Source organism: Mixophyes fleayi, chromosome 2, assembly GCF_038048845.1.
Source record: "Mixophyes fleayi isolate aMixFle1 chromosome 2, aMixFle1.hap1, whole genome shotgun sequence".
NCBI lineage: Eukaryota > Metazoa > Chordata > Amphibia > Anura > Limnodynastidae > Mixophyes > Mixophyes fleayi.
In genome coordinates this window covers 4,860,339-4,880,981 of record NC_134403.1, presented here as the reverse complement: position 1 = coordinate 4,880,981, position 20,643 = coordinate 4,860,339, and the positions used below count along the sequence as shown (strand labels likewise).

At 38.4% G+C, this 20,643-nt stretch overlaps 1 protein-coding gene across 1 annotated transcript; it reads left to right on the top strand.

Annotated features, from left to right (window-relative positions):
• Positions 1-16,305: 16,305 nt before the first annotated feature.
• On the top strand, positions 16,306-17,645 carry LOC142139291 (putative olfactory receptor 10D4). The gene is made up of 2 exons (XM_075196772.1): positions 16,306-16,313; positions 16,694-17,645. The coding sequence occupies exons 1-2, from the start codon at positions 16,306-16,308 to the stop codon at positions 17,643-17,645; spliced, it is 960 nt and encodes a 319-aa protein (XP_075052873.1).
• The last annotated feature ends 2,998 nt before the right edge of the window (positions 17,646-20,643 follow it).

Genomic DNA, 20,643 nt, shown 5'->3' with positions numbered 1-20,643 from the left:
AACCCTTTTGTATCATCAGTGTACCGGCTAAAGCTTTGATGTTAATCAGGTGGGCCAGTTGTACATGTTTAATACATATATATATATATATATATATATATATATATATATATATATATATATATACAGAGAGAGATAGAGTTTTTACATTAATTAAATCTGATATTGTCATCCTGAGATGACGTATTTTATTTTAAATACGCTACCCCCGGCAATAGTGGTATTATACCTGGTGGTAGCTCACTAAAAACTGTGTTCATACAATTTATAAAAGGAAAATTGTGCTTTTTCCTGCCATCCTCAATTATGTGGTGCTGGATACGGTTTTACACTTGTTCGTCCACGTCGCTCTCATATCCAGAAGAACAGGAGAAAGGAAAGGTGCGAAAAGAGCAGGAATTGGAAGTGTAAGTGAAAGATGAGGGAAAAGATTGTGGGGGCTGAGGGGAGAAAATTGAGGGGGAACAATTGTTATGGGGATACAGAGGAGACATGCACACAAAGAGGGATAGAGAAAGGGAGAAGCATGTGGAGTCAAAACACACAGTTTGGGCTCTTGTGGGCAGGAAATTACTGAGAGAAGATAAGGCCAGGATGGAATGCAGGCGGGAGAGTAACTTACTTGGAGAATGCTGCCTTGATTGTGTACCGCGAGGAAGGCGCTCACATTGCATCTGTCAGGTCTGACCAATAGAAGAAGCTGAAGGGAGGAGTAGAAGCTGGAAGCTAGATGCGGCGATGCCTCTGTAAATGAACACATGCGTGCTGCGGCCCAAACGGAGTACTTGTTCTACTGGGGAGACCAGCAGAGGAAGCACAGAGCTACTGAAACCAGTGTTCTCCCAGATGTATGGACGTGACCTGAAAGGCCGGCATGCCAGTGAAAACGGCTCTGCGTGCCACGTCTGGCATGTGTGCCCGGGGCTGCTGAACCTCTGTGCTAGAGATTTGCTTTGAACCAAGTGTGTCTCTAACAAACAAGTGATATTAGGTTTAAACCATTTAACTGTTGAAGATAAAGATATAGAGATCTCTTAAGTTCTTATTCAACCTAGAAATTAGGAGTCATCCAGGTGCGAATCATATGCAATACAGTATTCACAAAGTAGAATTAACAGTATTGATACGTGAGACGTCTAAGGTTAGACATAATAAATTAACCATTAATTCTAATCGAAAACAAATACCCAATTAAACCCTCCCTGTATAACCAACCCCGAACTAAGATATACCTGTAATCCTATGTAACCTGGAATTAAATAATTAAGTAAAAACAAATAACAAAAAGAATTGGGTTAATTACCTGAACTGGCCATATAGTCATGGGCCCACTACTTCAAAATATTATATTCAAGTATCTAAAATTTCTACACAATACAATAAAAAAACTATTCCATTCCATTCACTTAAATATATTCAAGTATGTATATATATATATACAGAAATGCTCCATGAAACAGAACAGACCAGCACTAGTCATACATTTTTTTTAACAATTTAATGAAAAAAAAATGTGTACATTAAAAAATCATACCTTGCATGTTTTACACACACACACACACACACACACACACACACACACACACACACACACTTATACACTCTAACAAAGACACCTACCACTCTCTCCACACTAACTTGGTCCTTCCAAGCATGCCCAGGGTAATATCTTATCACAATGAGAGGTCATGGCACATCCTGCAGCTGCATACCAAAATAGTTTATTAACCTAGTTTACGGAACTCCTTGTTGCCTCTGTATGGGGCAACAAAATGTAATCATTTACCTGCCAATGGGTTGGTTGCCTGACATTGTCGCCTCCTACCCTGGGAAGATCTATAAATCCTCCATACTTCTTTGACTGTGTTTCTTCATTAGTTTCCATTATTGCCAGTATATAAACCGACAAGCCTCCAATCCACCATTTGCTTTCAAGCTCATAAGACTTATCATTTTGGGTGCCACCTGTCAGCTGACTGGAAACATCCATAAGCCCCCTCGTATCAAGCTGTTATTAACGGACTTTCACACACTCATTGAAAGGTAAATATCATCAGCAGACTGCACAATTCCTTCAAAACTTGGGAACCCTGGTCATCCTTTTTCAAAACATGTCTCCCCTTCGCATAAAGCTCTCTTGTGGATGTGTCTGCCTTATGGTTTCCATCACTCAATGCAAATTGACATTTACAATGTGTTTGCCATATCTTTGTAGAGGGTTCTCCAGGATCTTGTCCCCTCCTTGTCCTATCCTACTTCTTTACTCTTGGTCACACCAAAATCCCTCTCATTTCCTTCCCTGATTGTACCCTAAATAACAAAAAGTAATCAGCTTATTGCGATGTGTCAGACCCTAGTCACACCCTAATTGCATGATTCTGTAGATCTTCAATATGTAATGTTTCTACTTAAATGTTTTTTTTCTGCTGATCTTCTTCTAATTAAAAAAACCCAACAACAACAACAAAAAAAGAACCAGGCAACTTCCCGTCATTCATATATTCAGGATCACATATTCTCTGCTTTTTCATTTGGCTTTTTCAAAACTAAAATAAAAGACTTTTCATCTGCAAGGGTCAGAAGTGTACTTCAAGGTACAAATTCAGTTTATGGCCATTGGAAGATCTCCACAAAACAGATCCAAGCCTAGCTTAGCATTTGGCGGATGCGCCACATAATTGCACAGGGTGGAAACAGTAAGAATGACCTCATAAAACCCAAACTGCTTCAATGTAAGATCACCCCCTTTGACCTTTTGAGTTAAGCTTTTATGTTTTTCTCCTAAAATACTGCTCAGATTAACTTTAAATTTGTGTCTTAAAGTGATAATAAGTATGAAGGCGCATTGAGATAGTAGTTATTCGAGATGTGTGTGGACCCCCGTTTTTTAGTCTTGGTTCTAAAACTTCTTTGTGTTTTGGTTTTGGTTCTGGATTTGCCCAAAAATCCTGAAAAGTTTTGATTTTGGATCTGCGTTTAATTAAAAAATTGCGAAAAATGGATAAAATCATGTGATTTTGATCTGCTTTTGCTCATATATTACTTAATGTTTAGCATCGACATTCATTTACAGCCATTTCCAGTCTATTTTCTAATGATCTCTTCACAACTATCCAAGCTTCACCAATTTTGCCCAATGTCTTCAGCGAGCTGACTGGCTAAAATTAGTGGCAGAGTAGCCACAAAGACAACTCATACAATACAATTGTAATATAATAGGGCAACCATCAAAGACACTGATGCTACAGAAACAGACAGAGGTCGTTGGATGGACAGTGGTATGAATGGTTAGAGTTAGACATTTATAAATGCTACAGAAACAGGCATAGGTCCTATATTTTTTACTGAAGGTTTGTTAATATCAAATTTTGGGCATATTTTTGTGAGAATGTTCTTCATATTTTGTAACTAATGTACATTTTGAGATTAAAATGTAAATGTCGATTCATTCTTTTGGCTACGCTCAATTGTAGTATCTGACCTAGTACGGTTAGTTCAGGAAGCCGATGGTACCTGCGCCGATGGTCCCAGAGGTGAACTGAAAATGCGCTGGTGGTGGGACTGAACCCTCACCTTGCACAAAGTAAGGCACTAGCACAATGCACTAGTTTTCCCTGCATCACTTTTTATTTCTTGGTTCTCGCCTTTTTGCCAGACCAGTAAATATTTTAAATCCCACCGGCCTTTTATTCGGAGTCTACAGGTCTTATTTTTAATTTTCTATTTATTAACACAAGCACTTAAGACACTTAGCACTTTTCTTGCACAAATTTGCAAGGGTCTTTGCACAAGGCACAGAAGATCTCTGTCTCCCCAAGGAGCTTTTTGGCTCTGGGGGATGGGGAGAATTGGGCTCCTTTCCCTTTAAGGATGGGTCCGAAATCCCAAGCCCCCAGCACAGGCTTTTTTTCACTGCACTGGGAAATTCGAAGCAATAAGAAAAAAAACAAACAAAAAGAAAACATACATAAAATATAATTTTAGCATTACAGGGCATCCATCCATCATAGACATTGCAACATCAAGACCTGAATAAGAGGTAATTAAATTGACAACATCATCATTATAAACATTTATATAGATGAACTTCTCATGGAGCATGTTTTTCTTATAAGTGGTTGTTTAATGGAAGCCATTCAGGAACTGTTTTGCTGTATATGTAATGTATGCATTGTGCATGGAAGAGTGTGTGCATGACGGTGTGCTAGGTGAGATTGTCGAAGAAAGTGAGGAGATTGTGGTGGTGCATAAAGGACATAATGAGGTAGAAAATGCTGCTGAACCTGCAATAACTGCTGTAGTGAGTGATCCCAGGCGTCGGATCCCCAGGCCCTGTCTGTACTGCACACAGTTGCTTGAAGGGATGATCTGAGGCTCTGAGGATTAACTGGTACTTAAAACTCATCTCTTCCTCAAAGCCTTCCACTTAACCCTCTCTCCAAGCTCGCTTTCATCAACTCGCTCCACCTCAGAAGAGGGGAGTACTTGCTACCCTCTTCTGACTCCCTTTGTCTGTTTGCCCTCCCTTTAGGATGTAAGCTCTTATGAGCAGGGCCCTCCTCCCTCCTGTCTCTCTACCTTCTCTTCTGCTCCAACTTCAATTTAATTGCTTTACCTGGAGCCTCTGAAGTTATGGTATTACTTGTTTATTGTTCTGTACAGTTTTCCCTGTATTGTCCATGGTTTGTATTGTGTACGGCGCTGCAGAAACCTTGTGGAACTTATAAATAAAAGATAATAATAATAATATTATGTAGAATGTACTAAATAAATGATAACTAGAAACTGATTGATTGCTATAGGCAACATCTCCACTTTTTCAAATCCGCAGTTTAGTAAATATACCCATAATCTCCCGAACATTTACATCAAATATGATGGAATTACAACATTGGCAAATATCATTCCAAAACATATGTGACTACTGTGGTTTTCTTATACTACTGTTATCCATACTTCACAATCCTTGTGTGGTTATTGCCCCTAAATACAGAGTGGCACACTGATATCCTAAAATGTGAAATATGAAGGCATTGTCTTTGAAGTTTAATATTTCTATATTTTGTATTGTCCTAAATGGCTCCTATAGCACATAACTGTTCCTACTTTACACCTTACACCTAGTGGTTAGTTTGTTTTTATCTGCTTTATTAGACAATCTCCTCTAAATAGGAAATGGCATGCAGGTTTAAAGGCAATGCATGGCTGTGATCTGCATATGTTAAGTGATTTTCCTGAAAGATAGACTCGGCTAAAACTAATTACCTGATGACATGGGCTCACAGACCAAACTTTTATCTGAGGGGAAGTCAAGTACATTTCTATTTATCAGTTTAATATTTAAATTAGGCCCTAAGGCGGCCAATGATGTTTTAAAAAATTGGGGGTGAAAAAAATATATGATCTAAATAATGGATGACCAGTCTGCCAACTCCCTAATAACCAATTTCAGTAAAGTGTTGAATGTTTCAAAGAAAGAACATGAGATGGAGGATCCCATAGACAGGCTCATTTCAAATGGTAGATAACAATATACAGTGGAATGTTCCTTTTTGATCTTATCATTCACAGATGTCCCATTAAATAATAGCAGATAATGGATCAACCAACTTACACCTCTCTTTCATCTGGACCTTCCCCTGGGGCAATACTTTCAAGTTTGCCCTACAGGTCTCAAAAAATGGGCCTCTAATCCTCCCTAATAACGCTTCTTTCTCCACATTGTTATCCATGACATTGAAATGTACCCTGACTTATATTTACTTGCTATGTTATCTCCATTTAATTTGAAGGAAATTTGAAAAGCCTCACAGATACTTACCTTAATAAGCCTAGTTTTACCCCATCCAGATATATAACAAGTGATGGACATATTGGCCCATTGTTGCTACATTTACTAGGGCCTTACCCATTTTTTAGTAACTTTGGAGACTTTTTATCCCCACTTTTCTACCCCTCCTGATGCATTTGCTAAGGAGATTATTCATCCCACATTATAAACAGCCATAAAAAAACTGTAGTTTGTACCTCTAGCTCTGCAAGTCATTGATTAATCAAAATACTTCCTTCTTTTGCATTCCCAAGCCAGCCCTGCCCACTAGAGGTTGATAAAAGGTGGGTGCACGCCAATGATATCACTTACCTGAAGAACTGATCCATTCACACTTCATGACCTCAACTAAACTTTACCCTCCCTTAGGATGTAAGCTCGTATGAGCAGGGCCCATCTTCCCTCCTGTCTCCATACCTGTTCTTCCGCTCCATCTCTACTGTATCTGCCTGCCTGGAGTTTCTGAAGTACTGGTACTTTGTTTTTATTGTTCTGTACTGTCTTACCCTGTATAGTCTACTGTTTGTACCATGTACGGCGCTGCGTAAACCTTGTGGCGCCTTACAAATAAACGATAATAATAATAATAATAATAATAAACACCAATATCTCTTTTACTGTAATTAACTTCTGGTCTAACCACCAAATTTTGTGGAAACTTTCTCTCGTAGTATAGCCAGGTCATACTGCCATAAGTCCTGTTAGTTTCTCAAATTAATTAGATCCAAATAGCAAAAAGGAAGCAAAACAATATTATGGCATCTTCTCCACTATTAGGTTAGCTATACGACAAGTCTGAAGCCAATTCCAAAAAGTTCTTGCAATGAGCCTAAACTATCTCTTATCACATTCATGACTCCTATGTATGCACACTTAATAGCTAACATAGTAAACTTTAGTAAAAATGCATAACTAAAAATGCAAACCTTTAGACTGCAGCCCACAACCGCAGAGGAAGGAGTGGAGCACATAGTGTCGAATGTACTGCAGTCATTCCATCTCCTCTGATTGGAAGTCAGCAGCTCCCACTCAGTCTTATTCTCTACTTTATAGGAAAGCAGATTAGAGCCGCATATGAAGACTTACTGGGCCATTGATGGGCTGGAAGTATGAGGCGGCTATGATGTCACAGCACAGACTAGCACAACACTCCCAGGTTGAGGAGTGGAGAAGTGGGCCTGGGAACACTGCATTCATGGAAGAGGCACCAGCCCTGCACACAATCCCCTGCCTGATAACCCATCCCACCCAGGAAGCTTTATTTAGCAGCAGACATCAACATAATTTTAAGCCCCTTTATGCCAGCAAAACAGCTCTGACTCATCAAGGCATGGACTCCACAAGACCTCTGACGGTGTCCTGTGGTAAGTCCTGTAAATTGCGAGGTGGGGTCTCCATGACTCAGACTTAATTTTTCAGCCCATCCCACAGATGATTGACCAGATTGAGATCTGAGGAATTTGGAGGCCAAGTCAACACCTTGAACTCTTTGTCCTGTTCCTCAAACCATTCCTGAACAATTATTGCAGTAATGCAAGGAGCATTATCCTGCTGAAAGAGGCCATTGCCATCAGGGAATACCGTTGCCTGAAGGAGTGTAATTTGTCTGCAATAATGTTTAGGTAGGTGGTACATGTCAAAGTAACATCCACATGAATGCCAGGACCCAAGGTTTCCCAGCGGAACATCACACTGCCTCCACCGACTTGCTTTCTTCCCACACTGCACCCTGGTGCCATCTCTTCACCAGGAAAGCAGCACACATGCACCCGGCTATCCACATAAAATAAAATGTGGTTCGTCAGACCAGGCCAGCATCTTCCATTGCTCCATGGTCCAGTTCTGGTGCTCATGTGCCCACTGTGGGTGCTTTCGGTGGTGGACAAGGATCAGCATGGGCATTCTGACTGGTCTGTGGCTACACATCCCTATACACAGCAAACTGCTCTGTACTGTGGGTTCTGACATCTTTCTGCCATAGTCAGCACTAACATTTTGGCAATTTGTGTTACAGTAACTCTTCTATGCGTTTGGACACCACCTTTATTCCTGTACACAACCAGCCTTTAGTTATAGTGCTCCCCAACATTAATCCCAGGCACTCCTTTTCATGTATTTCTTTTTAGATATTCTAAGATTTTATTGTTATCTGAAACTCGTATACCAGTTGCATGTTACTAAGTTTTAGCTTATTTTTCCTTTATCTATTTAGATGAAGTAACCATAATGAAAAGTCCAAAAAGCCACATTTAGAAGAAATTGTCCCTTTAGAATATAGCACTTGGGATACTAATTAGTGAGCTATTAGACTGATTAAATGTGACAGGTAAAATTCATCAGGGATCGTGTCTGAAGCACCTATGTTTGTATAAATATATCTGGAAGAGCGATGATCATTGCATAATAGGGAACGAAATATGGACACTGTCCCTTACACTCTGATTTTAGATGTAAGTAATTTCAGGTTTGATGCTTATTAGAAACAATGTTTATTGTCATATAGAATTAAGAGCAATTATTAAGACGTCACATATCTATCTATCTATCTATCTATCTATCTATCTATCTCATATCTATCTATCTAGCTATCTACCTCATATCTATCTATCTATCTATCTAGCTATCTATCTCATATCTATCTCATATATATCTATCTCATATCTAGCTATCTACCTCATATCTATCTATCTATCTATCTCATATCTATCTATCTAGCTATCTACCTCATATCTATCTATCTATCTATCTATCTATCTCATATCTATCTATCTAGCTATCTACCTCATATCTATCTATCTATCTATCTAGCTATCTATCTCATATCTATCTATCTATCTATCTATCTATCTATCTATCTATCTATCTATCTATCTATCTCATATATATCTATCTCATATCTATCTATCTATCTATCTATCTATCTATCTATCTATCTATCTCATATCTATCTATCTCATATCCATCTATCTTTCTATCTATCTATCTATCTATCTATCTATCTATCTATCTATCTATCTATCTATCTCATATCTATCTATCTATCTATCTATCTATCTATCTCATATCTATCTCATATCTATCTATCTCATATCTATCTATCTATCTATCTATCTATCTATCTATCTATCTATCTATCTATCTATCTATCTATCTCATATCTATCTCATATCTATCTATCTCATATCTATCTATCTATCTATCTATCTATCTATCTATCTATCTATCTATCTATCTCATATCTATCTCATATCTATCTATCTATCTTGATATGACCAAAGAGAAAGATAGCTGATAATTTAATGTAAAATAAATTCATAGTACAAGACACTTATAGCTTAAAATGTATCTTTCATATCACAAGCAAATGCATGTGATTTATCTGATGTAAATATTAAGGAAGAATATTATAGGAATTATAACTCTAAATCTATGCTGGTCTTGCAGAACTCAACATTCAGGAGAGGTGCCATTATTTCTTCTCTTAACCTTAATACCATTATGTTCTTCCAGAGTTCTGCTGTCCATTCTACTGGGGGTTGATAATACTACAGTAGCTTAGAAGTGTGGCCTAGTGTAAGGGATATGTGTGATATCACCAGGGTGGGGTATGACATCATTATGTGTATGGCCAGATCCAGAAAGAGATGGAATTATGATATAGAGTAAAGTGGTGGAAGACAGCCCATAGTCTTATTAAAGAGATGACAAAACTATGCACGAGCCAGCACAAAACGTATAGCCGCTTTAAAGAGTGCAAAAACTGCCAAATATAACATGCAGCTCCTCAGTGTAGACTGGTGGATGGAAGATTCTAACAAGAATTTGGCTTACTGTATTGATCATTAAATACGTAGCATACATACTATAAATGTCACATATTGCTGACTTCAAAGTATTTAGAAAATAAACAGCACCTTGAAATACTAATTTTAAAAAAATCTAGAAGTTTATGACATCATAAAATATAAAGAAGGAGGTGACTAGGGGCCTGATTCATTAAGGATCTCAAATGAAGAGGATACTCATTTCAGTCTCCTGGGCAAAACCATGTTACAATGGAAGGGGTGCAAATAAGTATTCTGTTTTACACATAAGTTAAATACTGACTGTTTTTTCATGTAACCCACAAATACTTGATAGCTTATTTGTACACTGAAATTTAAAGTTGATATTTGTGTGTTACATGAAAAAACAGGCAGTATTTAACTTATGTGCAAAACAGAACACTTATTTGCACCCCTTCCATTGTAACATGGTTTTGTCCAGGAGACTGAAATGAGAATCCTCTTCATTTGAGATCCTTAATGAATCAGGCCCTAGGTTTGTATATGGTCAGCTATTATCAAGTCCTGGCTATAGTTGACTTGAAACTAGTAGAAGTATGTGTGATTGGGCTGACACATACAGTACAAACTATGGGATTCATTTGGAGATAGTAAATCCAGCTATACAGAGGTGGTTCATCCTAAATCATCTATATCAGGGTGTTGTTATGAATCTGTCCAGTTATTGACTACATGGAAAAATAAGCAACATTTTCCCTGCATGCAAAAGTAAAGAAAATGACATTAGCACCCATTGCATTGTATCATGGTTTGTCCATAGACGCACTCTTTAGCTGGATTTGCATCTAACTCTAAATGGGGCCCTATTTCCATATTTTTAAAACCTTAGGGTAAATGTATGAAAGTCCGTTTTTTTTCAACTCGCTGGAAATCGGCGATTTTCCAGCTAAAATTTAAAGCGGCGTTGGCTTGTAAAGGCAAGTTTACCTTTACAAGCCAGCTCCGTTTTAAATTTTGGAGGGAAACTCGCCGATTTCCAGCGAGTTGAAAAAAACTGACTTTCATACATTTACCCCCTTTAGTGCTAAGTGACCAAATCCTATTTTTGCAAGTTTTACAATACAAAGTGAGATGTCCATAAAACCTATTGAGAATCTTCACCTATCACATCAAATGCGCATGGTCTATAATTGGCATATTTACACAATGTACAATTTTATGGAAATCTATGCAAATTTGTACAGTCGCCAGTAAATGTTATAACTCCAAAAAAACAACGAGTGTAGTGGTTTAGTCCATTTTCTATAACCTCAGAATATTACTGATATAAATATTTTTGCTGAACAGACAGGTTTGTTGACAGTTTTCTAATTTTAGATAGTTATTTTTGTATGTACTGTGGTCTGATGTGCTGCTCTATGTACATTGGAATGATGTGGACTGCTTGCCAAGAAAAACAGCTATTAGCAAACATGCTCTTGACTCCAAATAAATACCAATCTGTAATAGTTCTTGCAGTTTAGAATTTCAGTCTAGACTTTCATAATACATTTGGGCACATTTGCTGTGGAAGGGAATTAAGAGATCAAAATGTATTAATTATTTATTATTATTTGACAATTCGTTTAAAAATCCAAAGAAAAATCTTATTGATAATTTTTACTTTAAGTTTCATGACCATATTAATATTTATCGACACTGCCATACTTGTATATACAGTAACTATATGTATAGTGATTAAAATTATTTGTTGATGTTTGCTCTCTTTATTCTGTCTTGTGTGAATCAGTATTAGATGTACCAGTGCGCTTCGCTGTTGCACTACATTTTGTGCATTTTAAACACAGGGGGTAAATGTATCAAGCTGCGAGTGTCCAGCCGGTTTGAAAAATGGAGATGTTGCCTATAGCAACCAATCAGATTCTAGCTGTCATTTATTGAATGTACTAACTAAATAACTAGATTCTGATTGGTTGCTATAGGCAACATCTCCACTTTTCAAACCCGTCGGAAACTCACAGATTTATACATTTACCCCACGGTGTCCTCCACATAGTTGTGCAAGAATAAAGTGATAGAAAGTCATCGGGAGCACTCACTTGGATGTCTTATTTGGCTATCTTATAGGATAGTTGTAGATGATGTGGGTAGTTAGGGGGTTGCTTCTATAGTAGATGTTTCTATTGTTTAAGGTGTGAGAAAAGATGAACGATTGGGTATGTGCTTATATTTGGTTGACTGCTAGATTTAGTGCTACTGATAGTTGGTTGGGTTGTTTCTTTCTGGAATTGTTATGACGTTTGTGTGATTGGAAACTCCAGAGGTCTTGTCTGTGTGTAAGCCGTGTCAGAAAAGTGGTTTAAGTTTATATTTCCATTTGGTTTCTGATTTCTGTTTGTCTCCTTTATGTTTTAGGATTGTGAGCGTGATCTATGTTTATGTTTTGTGTGAATACTACACTAGTAGATTTACATGTTTTGGTTATATTGCTTTAACATGCTCTGTAGTCACTGCAACTTCTGTACCCTTGTGGGTCTTGTCTCTAACACATAGGTATGATTAACCTAAACTCAAGGCACCAATAAATCTTTGTATACACATTTTTATATTGGTGCAAATATATTACTACTTTTTACCCTTATTTCCATTTCCACTGTACATTTCCGTTTCCTTTTTGTCTCCTTCACATCTGCATGATATTCCTTGCTAATTGAAGTCTTTCATCATTATTTCACTTGATTAAAGACAACGTCGAAATCTCTCCTTAAAACACATCTGTGTATTCATTTGCCCAAATCTTTATCCATAGATCACCACAAGCGGCACATGGATCCACATTCCATAATAATTGGAGATGGTCACTGACCCCCGTGTTTTGGTTTTGTTTTTGGATTAACTTCGTGTTTTGGTTTTAGTTTTGGTTTTGCAAAACCGCCCTTGCGTGTTTTGGTTTTGGTTTTGGTTTTGTTTGGTTTTGTTTTGCAATTTTGATTAAAAATCAATATTTTTGGGCATAAAATAACCTAATTTGGTGCTCCACCTGTTTCTTGGATAAGTAAGGTAATTCTAAAGCTAATAAATTAGGAAGAAAACAGTTTAATCCCTGGTAGGCCGTCCTTAATTCTCCACACAAACCTGGTTGTCTTCCTCTTCATCTATGCCTATTGGCAATGCAGCCATCATCTTTGGGTGTATATTACACCCTGCACTTGTAGTTGAATAGAAAAAAAGCAGCCTGCATAGACTGTGGAATTAGAAAGTAAAAGTAAATGGACCACGGTAGTTTGGTATCTGTCTGCATCAGATCCCCTCTCCACTAGGAGTAAAATAGTAAACTATTCAGCCGTTATATAATCTAGAATATAAATAGAAATTGAGAAAGGCAATTTGGTATCCGTCTGCATCATAATCATCAACATCATCATTAGCGCCCTCGTCGCCTACACAAATCTCCCCCTCATCCTCTTCCTATTCAAAAGTGGCATCCTCAATTGGTGTGTCACCGGCTACACTCGGGCTGTTAAAGCACACATCAGCAGTACTGCTGAAAGGAACCTTCTTTATGGGTACACTGTCACTAACAGAATGCTCATGATTAGACATCCCACTGGTGGATGGACTCTCCCCAGGGATTGGTGTCATTTCTGATGCAGAGCATACATTATCCTCTAATGCCTTACTGTTTTCTTACAGCTCGGCTTTCCCGCGTAACAGTAGTTGTGCACCACTTTTAGACTCCAAATTACTTGGTTTTGCTTTGTCACGAGTGTCCGTACAAGAAAAAGGCTCAGTAACATTTTTTGATCTGTCACTAATAGCGAAAGGCCTCATTCTTTCTTTGCCACTGCGTGTGTAGAATGGCATGATGGCAATTTTTTTTTATCGGCAGTAAACATTTCCTCAGTTACACTTCTTTTGTGCTTAAACACGGTAAATTTTTATTTGGGGTGTGTTTTTTTGACTTATTTCAAAAGACTGTGTAGTTTGACATCGCCTTTCCCAGATGACGTACTGGGAACACTACCATCAGGACTGGTGACAGAACCTGGTTGCTGATTCTGCTCATATGTGGACTGCTTAGAATCCATTATGAGCCCAACGCACTTGTAGTGCTACAAATTGTTTTAGATACTGCTGAGAAATATGACTTTTGACAGCCAGAAAAATTAATGCAAAAGAATGGGGGACACCCCAAAAGCACTTGAGAGTGCTAAAAATAATTTTTCAGACTGCTGACAAACAGGACTTTTGACAGCCAGAAATATTAATGCAAAAGAATGGGGGACACCCAAAAAGCACTTGGGAGTGCTAAAAATTATTTTTCAGATTGCTGACAAACAGGACTGTTGACAGTCAGAAATATTAATGCAAAAGAATGGGGGACACCCCAAAGCACTTGTAGTGCCAAATATTGAAAAAAAAAGACTCCTTTATCCTCCTCTCTTCTCTATCAATTGTTATCAGAATTGGAATCAGAATTGTATTCTCTGTCCCTGCTCTAATCAGCCTGTGACTACACCCTGCTCTCTCCCTCTGTCAAATGGCGATGGATTGCTGTGGAGGTGTGTATTTATAATTTTCAAGTATCGCGAGAACCGAGCCCCGAGATCCGACGACGTCACAATGACGTTCAGCCTCGATTTGGATTCCGAGCGGGCGGGAGAGTACCAAGCCTGCTCGGCTCGGTACTCGGATAGGCTAAGTTCGGGTGGGTTCGGTTCTCGGGGAACCGAGCCCACCCATCTCTAATAATAATATATGTATTTAATTACCTTTATGTATATGCACCTCTGTCCAGGTGCGCACACATCCAAACTCAGCTACCAGTAATATGCCCACATATACCAGCCAATAAAAGATTACTTTTTGGCTTGAAAACCACCCAAAGTGTTCAATACAAAGATTTTTTTATCTTAATTCATTCTCTTTGGAAGAATCGACTGAGGAAGTCATGAACTCGGTGGCAAAACGCGTTTGGTATTATAGCTAAGCAGTGGACCACAGATTGCACAATGTCATCATTTTTTTATTTTATATATAATCTATTATTCCTTCTCATTACTAATTTTCATTCTTATTTTTCTGGCTCCATTATTGTCATATTCTCTTCTATTTTATCTTGTAAGTTGATATTCATCCATTAACAGTGTCCTTACTTCTACTCTTCCACCCCCCCCCCCACACCATCACCCTCCAGTTCATCACTTCTGCACTCCATCTATTCATATTCTACTGACAGTCCTCCCTCCTACTGTGGTATATATGTATTCCCTCTAATTTATTTCACTTGTGTTATATTTATATTTATCTTTTTTTACTTTTACCATAATAATTGACATTGATTGTGTTTTATTCCACATCATTGTATTTAATTATTTTATTCACCTTTGTATTAGTATTTAATATTTCACCTTTACCATCCTACATTTTTTCACTGAACTTTGAAGTCTGAAGCGACGCCACTCTGTACATCCCGATTAAGGACATGGCAATGAGTGGCTCTGTACTGTGGTTGCTGTAATGGTTACGTATCATGGCAATATACTCATATCCGCCCTTGGAGATCAGCACAAATATATTAAAACTCAATGTCTGCATGACATTTGATGGACATGTATAAAAGTAATATATGTTTTACCCAGTTTGTTTATTAGTTTATTATGTTTGTCCCCAATTGTAAAGCGCTACGGAATATGTTGGCGCTATATAAATAAATGATGATGATGATATGCAGGGCCGAATATAAGCATTGGATGATTGAGGGTGGCAATGACTGACGTCTCTCTTTCCCTGCACAGCCTATATGTCATATATATTTCTTTTCAGTAGAAAAGGATCAGTTATCTAAGGAGCTAGAAAAATCAACTGAAGCTGAATAGATGCTTAATGGTGCTGTATTCTACTCTGTGATGGAACTGGAAGAACCAGAGAATGTTCTGTTTTGAAAGGCAGAGCAATGGGTTGGGTGCGTCTTAGGACAACAAAGGTTGTCTTCCTACAGGCTTCAATTATGTAAATCTGTCACTGTATAAATTGCTATATAATGACTTTCATGATTTCTGCAATATAGGCCTGATTCATTAACAAGCGCAAAACGAACGTAAAGTGTGTTTTTTAAAAACCTGCACATACATCGTGCATACGCACGCCCATATTCAACAAGGAGTGGATTTGAAGAAATCTCTGGATACTGGTCTAGGTGGTCCACTTAGCACTAACAGACAATACACTGCAGGATACGTACAATACATATGTGGAATATCAAGTCACAAAAAAATGGACAGGTTTTTTTTCTTAAATGATTGTCACCTGATGCAGACACATGTTCTAGCTGCAGACACAGCCGGCATCACTAGTAATCTGCGCTTACACCTGACCTGTAGCTGCTGATGCAGACACATGTTCTAGCTGTAGACACAGCCGGCATCACTAGTAATCTGCGCTTACACCTGACCTGTAGCTGCTGATGCAGACACATGTTCTAGCTGCAGACACAGCCGGCATCACTAGTAATCTGCGCTTACACCTGACCTGTAGCTGGTGCATGTGCTTGAGCTCGGCACGCCCTTATTGTACATTACATACGCGCATATCCCCAATCCCCTCCCTGGTACACCCTTGAAATCGTAGACTGTAGCAAAGGTCTTTTGCGCTCAAATATGAATTGGATATTGCTGCATTTACTGGTGTATGGTTCAGTTCTGGGCATGGACAACTATTTAGGCTCCTTAATGAATCAGGTCCAATATATTTAATGATTAGGAGATGTCATGATGATATCTTTGAAAAATGGGCAGTACTATGTTGTAAATGCTAAGATGAAAGTATAATGTAATAAGTACACACACAACAAACATTCTGGTGTACATGGGTCATATGGTTCACAAATTAAAAGCCCCAGAATGCTTTGCATACCATCAAGCATTCTAAGGCTCCAAATTTGAAATCTGCTCAAATGGGAAGGGGAGATGTGGGGACCCTTTTAAATTTTATACATAATTGTAAAATTGGAAACAGAAATAATATGCATTCATTCTAATTATACTTTTTTGTTTGCAGACAGTTTTCCAAGCCTAAGTGAGTCAATGGCCAACCGGAACCAGTCATATGTCTTAGAATTTTTCCTTGTTGGATTTCCAGGACTACCAGAAAAATTCTATTCTGTGGTTTCAATAACAATCTTCTTGCTCTATAATTTTTCTCTCTATGCAAATGGCATTGTGGTAGTTTTGATTATATTGAGAGAACATCTTCATCAGCCCATGTATGTCATTGTTGGAAACTTAGCTCTATCTGACTTACTTTTTGACACATTGACCTTGCCAAAAATTGTTGCTAAGTATTGGTTTGGGGATGGATCCTTGTCTTTTTCTGTCTGTTTTATCCAAATGTTCTTTGTACATTATTTGGGATCTCTGGATTCCTTCTTAATCATGGTAATGGCTATTGACCGTTATGTTGCCATTTGTAAACCCCTTAGATATCACTCTATTATAAGCAACAGAGTGGTGACGTTTCTTTGCATATTTTTCTGGCTCTTTGCCGCTGTTATTGGATTAGTTATCACTGCTTTGGGTCTTTGGCTACCATACTGCGGCCCCAACAGAATCAAGAACTGTTTCTGCGCTCTCACTCCTGTGGCCGTTCTATCTTGTGCAGATTCTGCTTCCACCAGGAGAACAGGGTTTATTATTGCTATGATTGCACATCTTTGTCCGTTGTCATTTATAATCTTCTCATATATCATTGTTATCTCAAAGATCCGCTCATCGACACGCTCGGAAAACTGGCAGAAGGCATTTTACACATGTACGACGCATTGGCTCGTCATTGGATTGTATTTCATCCCGCGACTCACAGTTTACACCTATAATCAGATTCAATTAATTCCTAATGCTGATGTCAATGTTTTGCTTATTTGCCTATACACATTTGCCCCACACTTTGTCAGCCCTATTATATATTGTCTTAGAACTGAGGAAATCAAAAGGACTCTGGGAAATGTAATAAAAAGGATAATCAGCAAGTAAATAAAACATGTGGACTAAAGGTGCCTATCTATGCTACAATTTGAATGGCCAAATAGGCTGTTTTAGATCTAATTTGGCACAGAAAGCCATGGAGAACAATCAGATGTCAACTGGGATGGACAGTTAATGTGGTTGGATATTGGCCACTACAGACTGAGTATGCAATTCCATCTAGACTTGCTAATAACTCTATGATTTGAGTGCTAAATGTCATTATCTTTCAGAATTAGCAATACATGTCTATGTACATTGTAAGGATGCGGGGCCCTTTATATCACTCAGACCTACACCATGTGCAGGTTCAACACCATTTTATTAGTATTGCAGGTGTACTTTAAGATCACACAGCAATGCAACAGGTTTTCAAAAATACAATACATAGCAGCGAGTTGAGCAAGATTGTCCTGCAGATTGTAGTCCAATGCCTCTGGGTATGTGATGACAAGTTTGTTGAATAGAGTGGAGTTCCACAAAAATTCTACACAGGAACATCGATGCTCAAAACCACACAGGAGCTGAGAACAATTCCACACAGGAATAGAGATGCGATTCACAAGGCAGAATATCAGGACCTCTTTCATCGGATGTCCTTCACTCAAGCTCTCTAGAGCTATCATTAAACTCGACCAGCAAATACATAACATCCCTTCAATACACACACAATAAAACATATGTTATACTATTAAATAATGAACATTGGTTATTTCATTTAAATATTCTCAATATATAGCAAAATTCATGATACAACTTTAAAACACATGTTTTGTATTAAACCACATTGAATTGCTGGATAACGTGGGCACCAGTAGCACCCAAAAGTTGTAATAGTCCATTAGCCTGATCCTTGGTTTCCTTACATATGTATATAGCCAAAACTAATAAAGTCCAGATGCTTGATGGTCAGACTGAGCACTTGGATTGGCCAGTATGTGGCACCAGAGGAGGGCGAGCAGATTTTAGTCCTGAGGGCAAGACTTGACTCAGCAGCCTATTAGGAACATTTTATAGGGAAAAAATGCTGGTGGCCCAGTGACCCAGCCCAGGGTAGCCCACTATGCGACCGGCCCATATTGCAGAGTCCAACCTTTGTTGTTGCTTAGCATGATAAGTGATCAGCAACAATGTATCATGTAAGACAAGAACATTGTGGGTATTATAGATTCTGAAATGACTTAACTAACCATATTCCGCCAATTGATTCACACTTGAAGGTTTCATTTTAATCGTGTGCACAAAATTATCTGAAGCTTTTATGTTGCAAACCAGCTATTATATATGCAGGAAATTATATTACAGCTCAATAATGTAATGGTTCAAATACCACAAGGAGAAGCTAAACATTATAATGTTGATATTTTTTACCAGTCACACTCACTATACCCTAACTTGGTAATACATTAAGAGGAATCATCCAAAATAATGTTTCATTTTCCTGATATATTCCACAAAATTCATAGATTTCAAAACACAATCTAGCTAATAAAAGTGTCAGAATAGAGCTAGATGAGTTTGTAGCCAATCAGAACATTATCAAATTGACAGAGCTAGCATAAAATACATAGCGGGGAAGGTTTCCCCAAATTACACACACTGTGACATAACCTTTTACCAAACCGAATAACGACACAGACACCAAATTAAAGTTGGAATGAATTACGGATTTATTAATCGGATGAGAACTTTAAACTAAGAGGACTGGAAGGCGGACGAGAGCAGGGCAGTCAGGAACGCAAAACCAATAAAGGTGGAAAGGTCAGACCATAGTACCACCAACCCAGGATCATACCTTATCTATTGGCCGGTGCTAAAATCAAGTCCAACGGCAAGACTATGCCCCCTATTATAACCGCCAATATAAACTATACAATACCGGCCCAAAGGTCCTCATCACAGACGGACCAACCATAGTATGACCACAGAGGGGTAGTGACCTATGACAAGATCAACCGAGCACCATATGCACAGTTACCGACTGCACTGCTCTCCTACACTACAACAACTAATAAAAAAGACCTAGCCCATAAAACTTGTAGGGAGGGCGGGAGGAATCCGGAAGCAGTAAGAACATTATCCTGTCTGCACTGACTTATAATGTATAAGTCCCATCCCCTTCCTGCTCCGATTGGCTGGAACTCCAGGCATCCACAGATAATAGGTTCTTTGGTAAGTCACTCACCCGCATGATTTTAACTACGTTTAGTCTGATGGCCACACTTCTCTAACCTCTAACTGAAAGGGGTGGGGAAATGTTTTCTCTCTTCAGTGTCTCCACCCATGTCTTCTACACAGTTTGGTGGGATTTGGACCGTGACTGAGGGAGCATCTTGTACCCGACCACACTAACCCTCTGAATAATAAAAGACCACACACTGTGTTTACAAAGAATCAACTTGGTGTTTATTGTGGGGAAAGTAAATGGGTAAGGGAGATTTAAATATGGGTAGATTGTTGAGGGGTAATTGGGAGAATGGGTAAGATAATAATCATGGGCAACAATACAGTGAAAAATAATAACGAACAAACAAGATGGCTCCCACACGGTCATTCAATTGCACCCAAACTCTCCCACAACTCATTCACACACAGTGTGAAAATATAAATCAACTATGATTTAATACAATAATCACAGTCCTGCCAATATTAAATAGTTTGTGAGGTAAACTGGTACACTTGTTGAAACGTTGGTAACTTCATCATCATCATAATCATCATTTATTTATATAGCGCCACTGATTCCGCAGTGCTGTACAGAGAACTCACTCACATCAGTCCCTGCCCCATTGGAGCTTACAATCTAAATTCCCTAACATGCACACACAGATAGAGAGAGAGAAAGAGAGACTAGGGTCAATTTTAATGGCAGCCAATTAACCTACTAGTTTGTTTTTGGAGTGTGGGAGAAAACCGGAGCACCCAGAGGAAACCCACACAAACACAGGGAGAACATACAAACTCCACACAGATAAGGCCATGGTCGGGAATTGAACTCATGACCACA